Genomic DNA, 12,086 nt, shown 5'->3' with positions numbered 1-12,086 from the left:
CCGGAACCCAGCAGGTTGAGGTTGCGGTGGCCGGGAGCGGCCACTGCACTCCAGTCTGGGCGACAGAGTGAGACTCCAACTAAAAAAAAAAAAGTCAGGGTCTTACTCTTGCCCAGGCTGGAGTGCAGTAGCACAATCATAGCTCACTGCAACCTCAAACTCCTGGGCTCAAGCGATCCTCCCACCTCAGCCATCTGAGTAACTAGGACTATAGGCAGGACATACAGACTACACCCAGCCAATTAAAAAAATTTTTTTTTTGTAGGGATGGGGCCTCCCTAATGCTCTCCAGACTGGTTTCAGCTTCTGTCCATTGATCCTCTTTTGTAGGTCTCTCCCAAAGCTCTAGGGTTATAGGTGTGAGCCACTGTAGCTGGTGAGGGTTTTTAATAAAGAGATTTTCTAGAAACCTATGATCTGCTGGCTGGACACTCGGCTTGTGCCTGTAATCCCAGCACTTTGGGAGGCAGAGGCCAGAGGATTGCCTAAGCCCTGGGGTTCGAGACCAGCCTGGCAACTTGGTGAGACCTCGTCTCTAATAAAAAATGAAAAAATTAGCCAGGCATGGTAGCACACGTCTGTAGTTCCAGCTACTTGGAAGGCTGAGGGGGAAGGATCGCATGAGCCCAGCAAATCGAGGCGACGGTGGCTATGAGTGTGTCACTGCACTCTAGCCCGGGCAAGAGTGAGACTCCAACTAAAAAAAAAAAATACAAACTGGGGATAAGCAGGCTGTGGATATTAATGTTGTTTGTTGCTGTTCCCATCTTTTGGGCTTAAAGACGCCAACCTATTTCTCAGTTCTCACTGCATAAAACAGGCATCGGCTTCACTGTCAAAACCAACTCAGACAAGAGTGAGAACATGACTGGGTTGGTACAAATTATGAGCCAACTTCAAAGTAGCCCACCAAAAGTTTAATGACACCAGAAAACATGGGATATAAGAGGTAACTTTGACTAGAAAGGATATGCTTGTATTAGAACAACAGACTTGTACAGCTCAAAGGGCACTCCCTGTGGAATTTTAGATCGGTGCCATGTAAGTCAGTGATCTACAGCGGTGGGAAAGACCCTTTTGCCAAATGTATCATAATGCATGGACCACAGATAAACAGCTACTCTAAACATGATGCATGTAACCATTTTGATGAAGTAATTTAGAATAGTAAAACTAGACGGCTCCCTCTCCCTCCCAGAATCCCCAAGTTCATTTCATTACTGCTTCATGTGTTTTTCTCACCAATGAGTGGCTCCTTCACATAAGTAAGATATCTTTTACCCGGGGCCTGAAACTAGGAGACTTATTTTTCACCCCTGCACTCCCAACACCTACACAGAAAATCTGTATTGGGTGACAGAGGTCCAAGGCAAGGGCGGAGGTGGGAGTTGCACCTGGGAGGCGGAGGTGAAGTCCATGTACTGATGGCACTGCTCACAATGGTGAAAGGTGTTGTAGGCTGCGTACTTGGTCAGCATTATGGACACGGTTTCTCGTTTCCTGGGCTCTTCAATTTTGGATTCCTTTATTACTTCTGTGTAGAAAGTAGCAAAAAACCATCCCATGACATACATGTCTTCCCTAGGCCTGGGAAGAAATGTCTCCTACTTCCCCAAATAACTTTCCCAAGGATTCCGTAATCTATGCCCTGAGAGGCAGGTATGAAAATTAAAAGATGGTATGCATGCGTATAAGAGAGAGAAGAGAAAAACAGGAGACCTCAGTTGCTTTCAAAGATTTAACTGCCTCAGGCCCCTGCCCCGATTGAGGTTCCCCTTGACCTCCAGAGAAGGTAAGCCTGGCTCGGATCTCACTGACCTTGTTTGACTCCCGCCAGCTTCTCCGTATACACCAGGCTCATCAAACTGTACTTGGGGTCATGTACACCGACGTCAAAAGGCATTTTGCCAAAACTCTCAATGTCGGGCCAGGGCTCTCCCTCTGACTGGCTTACTTCACTGCTCTCGCTGTGATCTAGGACAAGAAAAAATTGTGCAGAGCAAGCAGACTGGCCTCCCTCCCTCCCAAGCACCAGGGGAAAAGGTTTTATGAAACATCAAGCACTGATGGGTGGGCAAAGGCATCTCTGAGAAATAAGCTTCCCTCTCCCAGGGCAGGAGCCAGCATCGTTCCATCACACTGATACTGGGAGGGGGGTTTGCCCACCCTGGCCCCAGCATGTCTCTGCTCTCCCAGTTCACAAACTCCCACATCTGCTAAGATCCAACGAGTCTCCCACCCACCCAAAAGTTTCTGACAACTTGGTTAATTTTGAATTATCTAAATTCTGTCTTCAGGTTTTTGGCAGTGGGGTGTTAAGATATTGATACCCAAGAGATTTTAGGATGTACTCATATTGTTGAAGATTTCTTAGGTTTTTCCAATATGTACATAGAACTGGGTGTGAACAAGCATTAGAGATGGTGTGTTTGTTTCTGGCTGTTGGTGGTGCTTTGCTTGTTTGTTTTTGAGACAGGGTCTTGATCTGTCACCCAGGTTGGAGTGCAGTGGTGCCATAGCTCAAATACCTGGGCTCAAGTGATCCTCCTCCTGCTCCAGCCTCCCAAGTAGCTGGGACTACAAGTACATACTACTGGCTAACTTTTTTTTTTTTTGGTAGAGATGGGGTCTCACTATGTTCCCCAGCTGGTCATAAAGTCCTAGACTCAAGCAATCCTGCTTTGACCTCCCAAAGTGCTAGGATTATAGGCGTGAGCCACCGTGCCTGGCCAGAGATGGTATATTTAAAGTGGCAGGCACATAGGAGGTGTCCAATAGATGATACTTATTGTTGTCAGTAATAAAAGGTATAAGATGTACAAGTAGTTCAAAACAAAGTTCAAAAAAGAAAGGAATAAAGTTTCAAAAAAGACTAGAAGTATAGTTATCTTCTTGACACAATACCATTTATTTTTCTATTCTTGAGCTAAAGTTTGCATTTTATTTTAAAATTCAAGCTTATTTTAGGTTTTTGAGTTGGGAGTCTCACTGCATTGCCCAGGCTGGAGTATAGTGGCACGCTCTTACGGCCACCCCAGCATCAACATGCTGGGCTCAGGCGATCCTTGAGCCTCAGCCTTCCAAGTAGCGGGAACTACAGCTGTGCACTGCCACACCTGGCTAATTTTTGATTTATTGTAGAGACAAGGTCTTGCCAAGTTGCCTGGGCTGGTCTTGAACCTGCAGGCTCAGGCAATCCACTCGCCTCGACCTCCCAAAGTGCAGGCATTACAAACTGAGCCACCGAGCCCAGCCATTTTAATTTTTTTTTAAACAAAAAGTTATCACTGTGCCTCTTGAGAGCGCCACTGCACCAATTTACACTAAAATGGGGGAGAAAGAAGGCGGCCAGGCTTAGAGTGTTTCTGACTACAAGGGCAGCTTTCTGTCGAATGGTCTGTAACAGACTTTCTCACAACTCATCTGCAGAGTAAAATCCAAGGTCACTGTAGCGTGATCTGAGATAAAATCAAAGGCATCACTCTGTTGTGATGCCAAGGAGCCTGGGAGGCCAAAGCTAACAGGACAGGACCCGACTCCTAGTCTTCTGGTCCCTGGCTTTGTCCTGGTCCCAGCTCCCTTCCAGGGGGCATGGGGTAATTGGAGGCAAACCTGGAGCTTGGGTTCCCCTCTGTGGTGGGCTGGGGAGTCTGGTGCAACTCAGCGGGGGACACACAAACAAGATGTGGATGGGAAGATGAGTGTGTGTGTGTGTGTGTGTGTGTGTGTGTGTGTGTGTGTGTGTGTGTGTAATCATGGATGTGAATTGAGGAATATCCAGGAAAAGGGCTGAAACCATAGATTAAATGTGACTGATTTCACCTACTTTTGCTTGGCACTAAACTAATCTCTTGGATTGGTCACAGTTGGTCCAACTATTTTGGCAAAACGAGTGAGGGGAGATCTCTAAGAGCTAATCTGAGGATGCCAAGTGCTTTCCCTATTCTGGACTCATCTTTGAGGGGCTTGGTCATCTCTTCTGCCTCTCCCTAGTTCCCCTCCAGCACAAATTCCTGTGAGATATGAAGCCATAGTTTTGAGGCCACGCTGTTCTAAGGCTGGCCTGACGTTGGTCTGTACGCTGGCTCCCACAGCTCTATGCATCAGCCACCCCGTGTGTTACTGCCAATGGGAAAGTGTTTTGTTTGTGGTGCCAGTGTGCAGTTCCCCACACAGAAGTTTTCATTTCACTATAGCAGTCCTCCCCCCAGAGCCTCTGGTGAAAATAGAATATATACTCTGGCTGAACAATAGAGGACCAGAATCCAGAATGTAAGTATGCCCTGGGTCCTCAAGTAGCTGAATACTGCAAATCAAATTTTGTAACCGTGTAACCCTCTGGGCAATTAATATACCGAATGAGTCTTTCTGTCATGCCTCTGTGCCCAGCATCTTGCCGGACACCGTGCAGGTCCAAGTCAGAATAGGCCACCCCGACCTCAATATGCTAAAAAGACCAGCTGACTTAGGACTGTTTGCTGGGCACCTTATCTCAACCTCAGGGTAACTCCACAGGGTGGGAGCTGTAGAAATCCCAGAAGGCAAAGGCACCCCGCCAGGCTCCGGGGCTTCGTGTCTTTGCGTCCCGCCCCTCCGCCACCCGCCACCGCGCAGGCGCAGCACGCACCCGTGTTGATCTCCTCCTCGTCAAATACATCCACTTCCAGGAGCCTGATGAGCATGCGGAAGAGGATCCTAAGGAACTGTAAATAGGAGCCAGTCTTTCCCACCTGATGGAGACATTTTTAATTGGGGAGGGTTGGAGAGGGGAAGGGGGGAGAGGAAAAGAGAAGAGAGGTTTCACACTTCGCTCCTTCTTGTCTCCTTCTGCCCCAGACCCCTGATGAGGTCCTCGTTGCTCTGTCACGCTCGCTCCACCCCCAAGAGGTTCCCTGGCTTCCTTCCTTGGTGAGGAGGCGGCGCCGACCCTAGCTGAAGACAAGGCCCAGTCTGGCCCGTCCCTACCTGGGGGGGCCCAGTGAGCAGCAGCCGCCGGGGGTGGCAGGTCCGCGCGCCGGAGGCCGGGTCCGGCTGGTTGCTGTAGTCGGCGTGGTGCTGCCTGGCCGAGGTCCACTGCCTGTAGTAGAGGGACTGCTCCTCGCCGCTCAAGTCCCTGTGCAGGAGCGGCCGCAGGGAGCTCGCCCAGGCCACGTCAGCATGGGGCAGCAAGGACGAGGAGGATGGCAGCTTGCCACCCTTCTGGGCGCCCAGGAGGCTGTAGGCCGCTTTGGATAAGATCACTATCGGCGGCAGAGCCGCCTGCAGGCCTCTGCAGCCTCTGACAGGCTGCCCCGGCCACGGGAAGGTCCTGGGTCCCGAGGTGGATGACGAAGGCTTGGAGGTGGTACTGCTGGCCATCTGGGGGCCCAGGGAGTCGCACTCCTGCTTCAGAGTCTCCCCGGCTCCGGCCATGCCGGCAGAGACCCCTTCATCCAGCCCCACACTGGTGACTGGGCTCTGGAAGCTGGGGGTCAGGGACTGCTTCTGGGACTTGTCAGCTGTGCTGGAAGAGCTCACTCCATTCTCCATGATGGAACCTGAAAGAGAACGGACAGAACCCACCCCACACTGGCCCTGTTACTGATGCTAAAGTGTGCGCCTCCCAGGCTCCTGGCGCCTCTGGGAGGGAGGCAGCAGGCCAGGAAAGCTGCGGACACCTGGCTCGGTTCTGCGGCTGCAGGCACTGTGAGGAAACCTTCCCTCTGCCTCAGTCCTGCACCCTGCACCATGCTGCTTCATCCTGCACCCTTGCCCTCGCTTCTCAGTGGACTTGGCCATCCTGGGTTGGCCACCTTTCTCTGCAGCTCAGGTCCTAAAAGTTGCTCTCTCCCCTCACTTCCTCAGCCCCAGTGGGCAGGACTCCTGGGGCTAACTGGACCCCAGTTCTACACCACCTCTTGCTCCTTTTCTAAGTCCTGCCCATACCTCTGTAAATAGTACCTTTGCTGTAAATAATCTCCCCAGACGGCCTCATTTGGGTCTGCCATCTGATCCCTTGCAGGACCCTACCCAGTGCAGGCTCCACATGGAAGGCCTGCTCCGCCAGCACTCGCTTCCTTCTGGGGGTGCTGAGGGCCTCACACTTCTGGCCATGGATAAGCTTCCCAGGCTGCAGCCACTTCCATGGACTCCCAAGCCAGGCTAGCGGAGTCTCCATGCAAGGAGGATGGCTGATGCGAGCCACTCTGAGTGCCATATAGCTCCTCCCTAAGGGATCCCTGTACGTTTGGCCAGTTAACTTCAAATATGTTTTTCCTCCTATTAAATCAGTCACTCTTTGGTTTGAGGACAAACTGAAAGCTTATCACACTCAGACTCAAGGCTCTCTCTGAGCTCAGGCTGGTGCCGCCCACAAATGTCAGTCAAATCCCAACCATGGGAGATCCTGCATGAGGAGCTACTAATCCAAGTCACTCCACTTGCTCACCTGCCTTTAGTGTCTGTCTGTCTTGGAGGAGAGCTTGCCCTTCCCCTCACAACCCTGCGTGCTCTGGGCAGGGGGCCTCCCGTCTCCCTCAGAATGGGCCCATGGGCTGGGGTCTGCTCGGGGTTCTGAGCATGGTCTATCAGGAGGGAAACAAGGCTGGGCGCGGTTACCTCTCAGAGGGGGATTATGTTTCCTTTTTAATCTCTTTGTACTGTCATCCTAGCATTGTAGGAGGCCAAGGTGAGAAGGTTGCCTGAGCTCAGAGGTTTGAGACTCGCCTGGGCAACTTGGTGAGACCTTGTCTCTACAATAAATCGAATTAAAAAATAAGCCAGGTGTGGTAGCGTGTGCCTGTAGTTCCAGCTACTTGGAAGGCTGAGGAGGGATGACCTGAGCCCAGCAGGTCTAGGCTGCAGTGGCCAGAGCAGCTCTACAAGGGAAGGTAAAGGAAGGAGTGTGACAAAAGAACCACAGGAAGGAAGACACACCTCCCTCTTCCTCCTCCTCCCCCTGCCAGTATCCAAAAGCTTCGAGTTGTGCTATCTCCTCCTGCCTTCTGTGACCCTTCACTGTCCTCTGAACCTCTTGACTCTGAACTGGTCTCGTGGTGGGATTGAGAGAGGTGGCGTGATGCACACAGTCAGCCCTCATCCCTGGCTGAGGGGAAGCAGCTGAACATACCGAGGAGAAGGGCAGCTCTCATGCATGTCCAGGCTGAGCGTCAGTCACTAGAGACAGACAGGAAAGCCCACAGATACCTGCCTCCTCAGTTCCTGTACAGAGCCATCCACCAGCTGCTGACAGAATGAACAGGAAGACCAGTGCTTCGGCCACACCATGATGTGTGTTTGCATGTGGGTGTCAGAGTGATGGGATCATCTCAATGACAGTCCAAAAAAAGAGGGGGAAGAAGGAGGGACCTGCGACCCACGTGAAGAGTGGTTACCTCTCAGAGTGAGATTATGTTTCAGTTTTAATCTCTTTGTACTTCGTTACATTCTCCAAGTTTTCTGCACTAAGCTTTACTTTAATCATCAGAAAAAACACGGAAGGAGTGCTGCGTTTGCTATAATACGATTCACTAGAACACTCACACCTGGCATTGCCATGAGACATCCAGGAAAGCTGTAAGAGGGGGCCAGGCGGGCTGCATGGTGGAGCCTCACAACTGACCATAGCCCCAGAGTAGCCTTCACTATGCAAACACTTGCCACTAAGTATGTAGAAAAGTCATTCATTCATTCAAACAAACATTCTGTGCCAGGTACTAAAGCCACTTAGCACCAAACTTACAGCTTCAAGACCTGGAATTAAAACAGGGCCTTTGTGCAAACATGAACTGCATAATAACACAAAGATGATGAAGGGCGAGAAAGACTAGGGAAAATGGTACAGGCTGGGGCCGATAAAATTTATTGTCTTTAGCTTAGTACCAGGCTTTTCATTAAACATGCACCCAGAGAAGTATTTTGTGGCTGTTCCACAGTCATGCTTTCCAAGTATGTTCCAAGTCATGTTTTCCAAGTTTCCAGGTAGCTGAGGTCTGGAGAGGAAGCCAGAGTTACGGAAAGCTCCTGTGAAGGCCTTAGGGGTGTCTGCGAATGCCCCTGCTGCCTGCTCTCTGGCCCACCTCCGCCCTCCTGTCCCTCGCCCGGGAAAGAAAAAAGTAAAGTACAGACCTGAGGTCCCCGTGACAGCACTACTGTTGCTCTGGGGCCGTTCCAGGTCAATCAGCAGCTCGTCGGAGTCTTTCTCGCTGACAGCGGCTCTCTCCTGCTCTTTCCCACTGAGGTCCAGGGCGACTGTGGGTCCCCGGATGACCTCTTTGGAGACATAGCAGCATGCCAGACCCACCTCCTGCTCCAAGGCCGTGCGTGTCAAATAGCTTGAGTCAATTAGCCGGAGGTCACAGTACTTCAAAGACCTGAACAAAAGTAATTATGTTGCTAGTGAGTCCACACATGCCTGGAGATCCGGATGTACCACCCAGCAGTTAAAATCACAGGTTTCAGCACTAGGTAAGCCTTGATTTAGACGGCAGCTCTGCCACCTCCCAGCTATTACAACCTTAACTTATCTTTGCTTCACCTTCTTCAGGTATAAAAGACAGCGAATAGCTGTGCTGGGCTCATATGGTCATTGTAAGGAATGAAGGGCCCGATACCTGGAAAGGCATGTAGGGTACTGCCCGACATACACAGTAAGCATCAATAAAGGCTTTTACTGTTGTTATTTTGCTTCCAATCTGTGGAGCCTAGATCCTTAAGGAGGGTGTGAGCAGCAGATTAACAAAGACCAAGCATTTTATTAAAAAAAAAAAAATCCTGCTTTTCCTTCCTGCCTCTGTCTGCTTTGCTTTGATGCACAAGCATTTCTCAGATGTGGCTATCTCTCATTCTCAAAATTGCTGAGTGAGCTCTGGAACACTGAAAGAGAATAAAGGAAGGCGATATTTCTTATCCCCTGCATAAAATAATCCTCTTCTCATTACCTGCCAACAAATGAAATGGTTGGGCATCAGCTAAGTTTTAATCATCAGATCGGCTGGGCAACCAATAAAAAGTAGAATTAATTATTGAAATTATACCTGGGGAAGGATTCTCCAAGAGGATCTTTGCCAGTTAATATCACAATACAAGGCAGACCCTCTAAATCTTGGTATGTCCGAGGGATCCACTCTTCTGGTTCATTTCCTCTCCAAGTCTGTAGAAAGAGACCCATGTGATAACATTAAAACTCCTCATTTAAGTTTTCACCTTTTTAGAGGTTTCTAGGCCCAGATTTTAGATACATTGTGCTTTCAAATGATTTCCACTGAGTGTGTATATGTGTGTGTGTGTGTGTGTGTGTGTGTGTGTGTGTGTGTGTGTGTGTGTATTTTTTTTGAGTTGGAGATTCACTCTGTCACCCAGGCTGGACCCAGGCTGGAGTACAGTGACACGCTCACAGCTACTACAGCCTCGACCTGCTGGACTCAGGTGATCCCTTCCACCTCAACCTTCCAAGTAGCCAGAACTGCAGGCACATGCCACCATGCCCAGCTAAATTTTTTTTTTTTTTTTTACTGTAGAAATGAGGTCTTGCCAAGTTGCCCAGGCTGGTCTCAAATCCGTGGGCTCAGGCAATCCTCTCGCCTTGGCCTCCCAAAGTGCTGGGATTATAGGCGTGAACCACTGTGTCTGGCCCTGTATATATATTTTTATTGCTACTAAAAGGCATACAGAAAGCACTTCTATAGGAATGAGGCCTTTGGTTTTAATCTCAATAGGATAAAATGTGAGATACTGGTTTTACCTCATGTGTTAGTACACAGGCCAAGAAAACATACAGTGTGAAATACCCCTCTAGTGATGCAAACCTTATAGAAATTCTGGCTAACCTACTTGATTCAATGTATTTAGATATATTTTCTTCACACGTATTCGATAAATTCTTGGAATTGGTTGACTGAAAAAGACAGTTTCAAGTTGTGAGTAACTCAGAAAAAAAATCTCAAAACTCCATCAAAACAGATATTTTCACCAAGAAAACAATGAAAATAATGAGCCATGTTTGATGGTTATTTCCCCTCTTTCTTGCTTTGTTGACTTTTAAAATAACTGATGGGTAGTTTTTGACGTAGGGCCTCCAAAATGTTTCTTGCAAGAAGGCCCAAAGCATAAACAGACCTGGATCGAGAAAAAGAACACTGCCTCTTACTTGGAATAGCAGTGCCATTTGCCCATGGTTTCTCAAATAACCTATCAGGCATTGCTTTATTAAATATTAATACATATACATATACACACATATGTATATCTTTAATAAATGGAACATCAATCTTAAAAGCATGAATATATCAATAAAAAACTCCCACCAACTTGAAAGATGCTCAAAAGTAAAAAGATCTTACAAATTTTCCTGCCTATTTTAGAACAAAAAAGAAAATAAACCACCTCTTAAGTAGGTAAGGGGTTTCTAGTACTTTTTATTAAATGTTTATCTAACTATGCTTTTTATTAGCTTTCCAACAGGAATTACTTTAAGAAATGAACTGACATATCTGAAAATGCTTTAGGGAATAAGGACTAAGAAGTGCAATATTAAGTAATGCATACAAGAGGGGACCCAAAAAACCAGAATTTATTTATTAAAAAATTGTGTATTTGTTATTACATGTTTAAACTTCAGTCACCTTCAAAGTACTCTCTGTTTGATGCAATTCAAATTCAGAAACTGTTTTTCCACTGCTCAAAACAGTTTCTGAACTGATCACTTTTGATGCCTTTTAGTGCTTCTGCCATTTTTCTTTTCATCTCTTCCACATCAGCAAATCATTTCCCTTTGAGGACTTTTTTCACCCAGAGAAACAAGAAAAATGTTGCCTGGGGCGAGATTGGGTGAACAGGGAGGGTGAGGCATGGGGGTCATGTTGCTTTTTGTCAAAAACTGTTGAACCCTCAGCTTAGCGTGGTCAGGTGCACTCATAAATCACCCATCATGAAATGGGCAAACGCTTTGAAAGACTCTCCAAAGAAAATTCACTGATGCCAAACGCAGCCTCTCACAACACCGCTAGTTGGTACACTGCTGCCGATGGGTTCCTAGAACACTTACCTAGCAGGGGAAGCCTGCACTACAAGGGGCCCACCCTCCAAAAAATAATTCTGTTTTTTTGGGGGGGTGCCCCCTTATATAATTTTATCTTAAAACAGACTTGCACTTCCTTTGCTAAGCACAACATGGGATAAAAAGAAATCCACCAGGCAAAAGATAATATAATAAGATTTGATTAAGGCTCAATAAAGAAAAACCGGTCTTCAGAGATATACATACTCATAATTACTTCAAACATAATTTCTATAATTTGTAAAACTGGAAGAACTTTAATTATTATTATGCTGTTACTTGTTGCCCATTGTTTTATTATATATGCATCCCAAGGGGAAATCAGTGGATCTATGTAACAGTTTACAAGCTTGAGAGACTTTCCACATCTTAGAAAAAGCTATCTGTCAAATAGACTTTTGAAAATACTAGAAGAAAGATTCTGTACAAAAATTCAATTTCCCCTACCATTTCATATCCAAGGGAACCATAATACAACCTTATTTAAAGTCAACAGTTCTGGAATAGGAACCATTTTACTGACAGCCTTCACGCTGGACTTATGATATCCCTGATACTGGGATTCTCCCTGAACGTGTTTTATCTCCCAGAAACCATCTATATAGGCCATGGTTCTACCAAGAATAATAAGGTCAGGTTACAATGATGGGATGGCAGAGATAATGTGTTACTATATGAGGAGACTGATTTTCAGGAGATTATTAAACCAATCTCACTTTTACTCTTGACCAATCACAGCTAGCCAAACTCACTACAAAATGCTTTTCCATCACATTGCTACTTCTGGTGAGTGGTGGCTGCAGTTCTTTATGGATCTACCGAGTTCTCAAGATGATTTTTACTACAGAGGCACTTAACACAAAGGACTGGATGATCACTGAGTTCAAGGATAGCACAGGACGTAAGGCCAAGGGCACCTCACAAAAGCTTCACATGCACCTGGAGGAAATGATATCAACTTTGTACCCTTCCAAAGCAATCCATAACAGGATAATTAAAAGCACAGCAAACAAGATCACATAATGGAAGAAGCATTGGATTCTACCTGACT

At 47.3% G+C, this 12,086-nt stretch overlaps 1 protein-coding gene across 1 annotated transcript in view; it reads right to left on the bottom strand.

Annotated features, from left to right (window-relative positions):
• Positions 1-12,086, bottom strand: part of GREB1L (growth regulation by estrogen in breast cancer 1 like) — an 80,385-nt gene that overhangs the window by 17,187 nt on the left and 51,112 nt on the right. The window contains exons 14-19 of the mRNA XM_021710051.1: positions 9,015-9,130; positions 8,107-8,351; positions 4,966-5,537; positions 4,628-4,730; positions 1,819-1,974; positions 1,395-1,534 (exon numbers count right to left, since the gene is read on the bottom strand). Of these exons, the coding sequence (XP_021565726.1) occupies positions 1,395-1,534; positions 1,819-1,974; positions 4,628-4,730; positions 4,966-5,537; positions 8,107-8,351; positions 9,015-9,130 (1,332 nt within the window). The remainder of the gene's footprint in view (positions 1-1,394; positions 1,535-1,818; positions 1,975-4,627; positions 4,731-4,965; positions 5,538-8,106; positions 8,352-9,014; positions 9,131-12,086) is intronic.

Source organism: Carlito syrichta, unplaced genomic scaffold (genome assembly GCF_000164805.1).
Source record: "Carlito syrichta isolate Samal-C Ts95f unplaced genomic scaffold, Tarsius_syrichta-2.0.1 Scaffold287975, whole genome shotgun sequence".
Taxonomy (NCBI): domain Eukaryota; kingdom Metazoa; phylum Chordata; class Mammalia; order Primates; family Tarsiidae; genus Carlito; species Carlito syrichta.
This window is presented reverse-complemented; position numbering and strand designations above follow the sequence as displayed.